General features: G+C 52.6%; 1 protein-coding gene across 1 annotated transcript in view; it reads left to right on the top strand.

Moving 5' to 3' along the window:
- The window catches only part of PLA2G4E (phospholipase A2, group IVE), a 79,332-nt gene that overhangs the window by 67,585 nt on the left and 3,823 nt on the right, over nt 1-7,924 (top strand). Inside the window, exons 13-16 of the mRNA XM_010848059.1 lie at nt 2,306-2,528; nt 5,082-5,196; nt 5,719-5,856; nt 7,265-7,372. Coding sequence (XP_010846361.1) covers nt 2,306-2,528; nt 5,082-5,196; nt 5,719-5,856; nt 7,265-7,372 — 584 coding nt within the window. The remainder of the gene's footprint in view (nt 1-2,305; nt 2,529-5,081; nt 5,197-5,718; nt 5,857-7,264; nt 7,373-7,924) is intronic.

Raw genomic sequence — 7,924 nt, 5'->3', positions numbered from 1 at the left:
AAAAGATATTTTTTTTTTTTTTTTTTTTTTTTACTATTTTTTATGGTGGACGGGGCCCACCAAAGTCATGATGCAGCCCTGGTCTAGGATGACCCAGGCCTCGTGACAGCCCAGAGCCTCTCAGCCAGGGCTGAGTCTTATTCTATGGGAACTAGTAAGCCCCAGAACCTTCCAGGCCCCAACCTGTGCTCCTCATCCTGGAGGACTCTGGGTAGCTTTCATTTGAGTGGACAGATGTGAGGAAAGCCAAGGGTTCCTGGCATACCAGAGGCCCTGAGGCTTCAGCCCAGAGGGGACAGAGGATAGCTGACAATTACTGGCGTTGCCTCTGTACCGAGTCCCGGGGAGACTGTTTCCCATGGACCCTCTCATTTCTTCCTAACAAGACTATGAGGAAGATGTTGTCATTATGCTCATTTTACAGCTGGAGAAAAGAAGGGATTGGCCCAAGGTCACTCAGCTATTGAGTGGTTGAGCTGGGATTTCAACCCAGGTTGAGTCTGGGGCCTACATTCTCAATCCTCACTGATAAACTGCTGCCCATGGGAAGTGGGCTAAGGAGACAGACCTGCTTGCATTGGGGTAGAGGGGTGTCTACCTCCTCCGGGCCTATCTCTGGATCAGGCAAGAAACCGGAAGGAACCCAGGCTGCGCTAGGGTGGGGGTGGGGTGTCTCCTGGCCTGGGAAAGCGCTGGGAAGGAGTTTTTAAAAATCAAAATCAATCCTTTGTAACATCTTTGAAAGCTTTTTAAAAGTATAAAAGTAACCACGTGAAACTAATGGAGAGCAGAGAGCTTTTTTGTTGAAGAACTCTCCTGAAGCCAGAGGCCGCGGCTCAAACAGTTGGGCAGCTGAAGGCCAGATCCCCGTGGGGAGGGCGATCCCTGGCGATCCTGACCTAGACTGAAGAAACTGTGTCCAGGCTAAGCAAAGGCAGACAGAGGCAAAGACCCAGGGCTGGGGATCTCCATCTTTGTTCTACTCCTCCCGACTGCCCACAGAGAAGTTAAGAAGAAAAAGGGGAAATGAATCTTTCAGTTCAGTTCAGTCGCTCAGTCGTGTCCAACTCTTTGTGACCCCATGAATCGCAGCACTCCAGGCCTCCCTGTCCATCACCAACTCCCGGAGTTCACTCAAACTCATGTCCATCGAGTCAGTGATGCCATCCAGCCGTCTCATCCTCTGTCGTCCCCTTCTCCTCCTGCCCCCAATCCCTCCCAGCATCAGAGTCTTTTCCAATGAGTCAACTCTTCGCATGAGGTGGCCAAAGTACTGGTGTTTCAGCTTTAGCATCATTCCTTCCAAAGAAATCCCAGGGCTGATCTCCTTCAGAATGGACTGGTTGGATCTCCTTGCAGTCCAAGGGACTCTCAAGAGTCTTCTCCAACACCACAGTTCAAAAGCATCAATTCTTTGGCGCTCAGCTTCCTTCACAGTCCAACTCTCACATCCATACATGGCCACTGGAAAAACCATAGCCTTGACTAGATGGACCTTTGTTGGCAAAGTAATGAATCTTTAGCTGGCATCATAATTATAAAAATTAATGTGACAGAGTAGAAAGAGTCTAGAACTTGGAATCTGCCAAGCCTGGGGTCAGTTGTGCTAGTGGTAAAGAACTGGTCTGTCAATGCAGGAGATGTAAGAGACACGGGTTTGACCCCTGGGTTGGGAAGATCCCCTGGAGGAAGGCATGGCAACCTATTCCAGTATTCTTGCCTGGAGAATCCCATGGACAGAGGAGCCTGGTGGGCTATAGTTCACAGGGCCGCAGAGTCAGACACAACTGAAGCGACTTAGCACACACAAACCCAGGGCCAAATGTTGGCCCCACCACTCTATGGCCCACCACTAACTTTAGGCCAGGTACTGTCCTCACCATTTTATATTAATTCATGTCATCATCACAGTAATGCCGTGAGGTAGGTACAGTTACCATCATTCTCCCCAGTCCACAGATGGGGAAACTAAGGTGAGGAGCAAGTAGGTGACTTGCCCAGATCACGCAGCTGGTGAGTGGCAGAGTCTAGTTTTGAACCCAGGCAGACCTGGGCCCAGAATCCTCACTGTTAAATAATGTACTTCACCTGGCACATGACAGGCAGTCAAGAAACAGCAGCAGTTGTGACACAGAGTGAGACTCTTCTCCCCTTCACTGCCAGGCCTCATCCCCTTTCCTTCAGGCTCCTCTCCTGGCAGGTGAGGGCTTCCCATGACCTGCCCACCTTCTTTCCTGCCAGAGCCCAGGGTCCATCAGACCAGGCCTGGCTCAGCTCTATCAGCCATGCCTGTCTCTCTCTCCAGGACCATGGCCACCTTGTACCGTGACCCTGACTGGTCCTCCAAAAACCTGGAGCGTGCCATCCTCGAGGCACGGAGGCACGTGGTCAAGGATAAGATGCCTGCCCTGTTCCCAGACCAGCTCCTCAAATTCGAGGAGGAGCTCCAGCAGCGCAGGCAGGAAGGCTACAAGGTCACCTTCACAGACTTCTGGGGCCTGCTGATTGAGGCCTGTCTGGGGGATGAGGTAGGTGCTCAGTTTCCCTTGGGGCCCAACCTGCTCGGGGCTGATGCCCAGCCTTCTGCCTTCATGAGGGCATCGGGAGATACGTCGCACCGTGAGGGAGTTAGACTTGCGTGCAGATGCATCCTTGGACTGTAAGAAGCTTGAGACATCAGAACGCACGATGGAGCCAGACGGTGGGATTGTCTTCCCCCATCCTTTTAAATATGACTGAGGCCCTCCCCTGGGGGTGGCTTTGGTGCAACCCTGCAGAGAGGCAGCTTTTCCTCTGAGAACCTATGAGAGAAAATGGGGAGGGAGCTGTCAGACTGTGATACAAGCCTGACCCCAAGTGGAAGAGAGAGGGAAGAAAGGCTGGGTGGAAGCATCCTAGTCCACTATGTGGACCCTTGGAGAGTCCTCCAGCCAAGCTGGCTGTCAGAGGAGTCTGGCAACCCGCCCCCCACAGAATGGGCCTGACTCAAGATCCCTCTGTCATGGCCTGGGCCCCTTCTCATGGCCACCACACAGAGGATGAGCTCAGGGAGGTTCCTTCCAGCTCTGCTATCCAATGATCTGAGCAGTATGTGCTCATGAAGAGAACCTACTTGGACTGGGACCCAGTTGCTGTGAGAGCCATGTCCGCCATGGTGGGGCAGTGGGATGCCCATGGGATGCTGTGGACCCAGATATTGCAGTGAGCTCAGCTAACACCTGGACACTTCTGACGGCATGGGCCCCAGGAAGGATCTAACTTTGGCTGTTGCTTGACACCAAAATAGGGCTTCCCACCTAATTTCTATCCAGGCCTAGGACTGACTGTCTGCCCCATTTCCGAAGGTGTCTGAAGAGTTCTGAATTCAATAAGAACTTGCCAGAAGGAAGAGGGACAGCAAATTATTTTCTAGTAGACCCCTTCTTCCATAAAACACAAAATTTGAGCAACCAAGGATGGCCCAAAGCTCATCTTCAACATTCATTTACTCCCTCATTCATTCTTTCAACAAAATTAAGAACCTTCTGCATGCCAGGAACTGTGCTAGGCAGTGGGATTCAGACTGGGGCCCTCACAGCTTTCAGTGGATCCCTGCCCCTTTTGATAACCCACCATCTACTCTATCCCCATGATGGAAAAGGGTAGGCAGAGGCTGAGGGTATTGGCTTTTGGTTTCCAGCAGGACAGGGTTTGAATTCTGGCTCTGCTCTGTGCTATTCCTTGAATGGGGGTTTCATCACTAAGTGGTAGTTAGTATTTCTAACAGTGGTTACTGTCCCATGCGATGAGGAGGAATGTGCCAAGGCCTTTAACATTACAAGTCTGGGCATCGTCCAGGGTTTGGTGTGGGAAGGAGCCGAGGTTTCCAGGAAAGCAAGTCTAGGGCTGAAGGAAGGAGGCCTCTGCTCTTCCACTCTGGCCAAGGCAGGGGCCTCTTTCCCTCAGGACCCCTTGATAGTGAGTGTGGACTGGGCTCTTCCCTGAGTCTGCAATGTCTTTTCCTTCCAGGATGGTCAGCTCCATGGTACCTGCATCTCTGGGCCCAGTTGTGATAGGCATCCTGTTGGCCTTTCAAAAGAGGCTTTCATCAGTCCTTCCAATCAACTCTGAATATTCACTGGAAGGACTGAGGCTGAAGCTGAAGTTCCAATACTTTGGCCACCTGATGCAAAGAGCTGACTCATTGGAAAAGACCCTGATGCTAGGAAAAATTGAAGGCAGGAATAGAAGGGGGTGACAGAGGATGAGATGGTTGGATGGCATTACCGACTCAATGGACATGAATTTGAACAAACTCTGGGAGATAGTGAAGGACAGGGAAGCCTTGCATGCTGCAGTCCATGGGATCTGAATGATTGAACAACAGTTGTTTGACCCACACGTGTGTTTACCATCCCATAAAGGTTCCGTGGTCTTCACACACTTGAACAACCATGGATGTCAGCCACCAGGCTGCTGCTTGGTCTGGGGTTAGAGCCTGGCCTTGTCTACACAGGCTGATTCACTGTGGGAGGTGGCCTATGGTCTAGGAGATCTGCAGGACACCCACTGTGATTAGACTGCACTGTGCTTTGGGGACTTGGAACTTGACTGCCATCTGGTGCCCAGTTTCCAAGCCTTTTGTTTTTTAAAAAAGAAAAGTCTTTATTCTTCTCAAACAAATTTGAGATCCCAACATGCAAAGCAGATTTCTTATTTTTAATACAGCTGGTCTAGTTTGAGTGGGGTGGAAGATGATGAGGATGAAGGGGGGCAGTGGTGGCCCCTTCTACCCCTACCTTCTCATTCTGTGGCCCCTGAGACATGAGGAGAACCCTGGGACTCTGAGGGTCAGACCTAAACTGCAGACCCAGTACCACCGGGTCTGTGTGTCTGAGGTGGTGAACAGCCCAAGGACAAGTGAGCATTCTCTGGATGCATTTTCAGAGCAGGTTTGGCTGGTATCAGCTGAGACCTCCGCAGAAGCCTGGTGGGCTCAGGAGCCGGAAATGGGCTGCCAGAGGTCCAGACTGTTCTCTATTTTGCACTGCTTTCAGGCAGCTTGTCTGCTTCTTCCCCTTAACCATTATTTTTCCCCACAGAGAAATGAATGCAAACTGTCAGATCAGCGTGCTGCTTTGTGCCATGGCCAGAACCCCCTGCCCATCTACCTCACCATCAATGTCAAGGATGATGTAAGCAACCAGGATTTCAGAGGTAACACTGGTGACTAGCAATTTTACGAAGGGGTCCCTTCTTAGCAGGCAAAGGCACTCAGTACCCACAGCACACACCTCTCCACCACACCTTTGCCAACCTCCGCACCAAAATACTGTGCTGACAGCTGAAGAAGTCCACTTTGCTCCCTGCTTCTGCTCAGATGCATGTAGGGGATGGGTGGCAGAGTACTGGGGTTTCCCTGAGCAGAGATTTGATGAGACAGAGGAAATAAAAGTCGTCAAGAGAAAGAATCCTAGATATTTCTTAAGCTGCCGGATGGAAGGACTCTAGAGACCTGCCCAGCTTCCGGGTCTGTTTTTGGTCCTGGTTTATCCCATTTTGAAGAGCAAATGAGCCTGTGCAGGTGGCAAAACTGTCTTGCGGGCCCTCAGAAGCTGGCCACGGGCTCCCCCTTGTGTCCTGCAGGAGGACTGCGGCCTCCCGGTCCCAGGCTCCTTGAGGCACGGTGGGCGAGGCCGTCCGGGCAGGAGGCTGACATCTGCCCTTCTTCGTGTGCAGAGTGGTTCGAGTTCTCCCCCTACGAGGTGGGCATGCAGAAGTATGGAGCCTTCATCCCCACAGAGCTCTTCGGCTCCGAGTTCTTCATGGGGCGGCTGATGAAGAGAATCCCAGAGTCGCGGATGTGCTACATGCTAGGTGACTCTTGGCTGGGGGAGGCCCCTGGGAACCCAGCTCCATGCTGAACAGGCTCTGCCTTGATTAGAGGACTGACAAATAAACACTCTCTGTTCCCCCCAGGATCTTGTCCCAGGTGCGGGGGCTAGTGTGGGTTATTCCTTGGGCATGTGACCCTCCTGGCATCTGTCAGCATCCCCTCATCCCAAGAGAGGCTCCTGACCTAACCTGAGACTAGCCTCCCAGACTGTCCTGATCTGCCTGTGACCCTTTGGGTCCAGAAGGACCTAACAGGGTCCCCGGGTCACTGGGGACCAAAGGGGACTCTCCCAATGTCTTTGTCTCCGTTGTCTCCCTGGTGACTGTTCAGAACCAGACTGGGAGTGGCAGGCTGAGATGGAAGTTTCTGGAACTTCTGCCCCTTTCCTCAATCTCCATCTCCAGGCAGCAACATGCCTGTTTCCAGGGGTTGACTCTGCCCCTGGGCTCTAAGAGGCCAGAGGGGACCTTAGGGTGAAGACAGAGTCTCTGGGGAAGCCTGGCCCAGTTTCACTATGCTCCCAGGTCCTCCAGAAGGCTGGCCCGTTGAGTGCAGGGGTCTGACTGTGACGTCCACTCATAGAGTCATCCCCTTCAGAGCCCGAACTATACCCATCAAAGGGAGACTGCAAAAAATAGACCCCTCTCTACAGCTTCAACAATCAGTTACACCCTTACTTAGGCTGGTTGTCTGCCTTCCTCTCCCTTCCGTCTACCCCAAATCCAGCCCTCTTGGAAAGTCCCACTTAAGCCCTGTTTCTTAAGGGAAGTCCGCCCTGAGGCCCACAGCCCCCAGCAGCCTCTCCTTTCTCTGAACACCTTTGCTATCCGGTATGTGGCTCAGAGGTCTGTAGGTAAGACACTGGGGCATGGACTCTGGTTTCTCATTTGTTAGCTGCTCAAAGTTGGTCAATTTACCTAACCTTCCTGAGCTTCAGTTTTCTCATCTGTAACTTGAGCTTAAGAGTAAAAACAACCTTATCAGTTCGGTTCAGTTGTTCAGTCGTGGCTGACTCTTTGCGACCCCATGGACTATAGCCCGCCAGGCTCCTCTGTCCATGGGGATTCTCCAGGCAAGAATACTGGAGTGGGTTGCTATGCCCTCTTCCGGGGGATCTTTCCAACCCAAGGACCTAGTCCACATCTCCTGAGTTGGCAGGTGGATTCTTTACCCACTGGACCACCTGGGAAGCCCCAACTGCCCTCTCCCAGTTCCAAGAGGAGAGTAGAAAAGAGCTGAGTCACTTATGTCGAGCTGCTCCACAAGGAGAGGGAAGTCAAAGCCTGTCCCTCTCCCTGAGCATCCTGACTTAGAGGGTCATCAAGGCCAATATTGGGGTGGGCCTGGAGGTTCTTGGACAGAGCTGCTCATGGTTGGTCCTGCCTCTAGGTTTGTGGAGTAGCATCTTCTCCCTGAACCTGCTTGACGCCTGGAACCTATCCCATACCTCGGAGGAGTTTTTTCACAAGTGGACAAGGGATAGAGTGCATGATATTGGTGGGTGACCTACTGGCCTCTTCTCTTGATTGGGAGACATAGGGGTGGGGAGGTAGGTCACAAACTGAGCACAGACCACCTGCCTCATGTTTCATCATCAGGCAGCTAGGGCTAGAGAGACTACCCTGCCTGGAGAGGCAGGTGACTCTAGGTGGACACACTTGTGCTAGCTCTGGCCTGGCTGGGGTGGGGGGTAGGGGGACGTGCCATGCAATAGGCTTGGCAGAGCTGCACGACACCCGGGAAAGCTGAAGAGGATGGGGATATATGAATGCTGCTAAAGGCTGCCCTTCCGGACTCTGTCCTCTTGGGAACACCTCCTTGCCAATCACCCTGGCTCCCTCTCCACTACCTTACTCCTGTTGCATGTCTCTCCCCTGGGTCCTCCTAGCTCTAATGCTAAAGCCTTGAGAACTAGGCAAGAAAGGTGTGCACTGCACTTACAGATGGACCTCTGGGTGCGGGGCACTCGGGCAATGCTTCACCTGGGCAGCCTGGGGACCCCAGCCCTGTGACCTCCATCTCCCCCTACCACCCTGCAGAAGACGAGCC

The sequence above is a fragment of the Bison bison genome, unplaced genomic scaffold (assembly GCF_000754665.1).
Source record: "Bison bison bison isolate TAMUID 2011002044 unplaced genomic scaffold, Bison_UMD1.0 scf7180017864259, whole genome shotgun sequence".
In the NCBI taxonomy this organism is placed as follows: Eukaryota; Metazoa; Chordata; class Mammalia; order Artiodactyla; family Bovidae; genus Bison; species Bison bison.
Note: the sequence above shows the minus strand (reverse complement) of the source record. Positions and strands in the feature narration are given on the sequence as shown.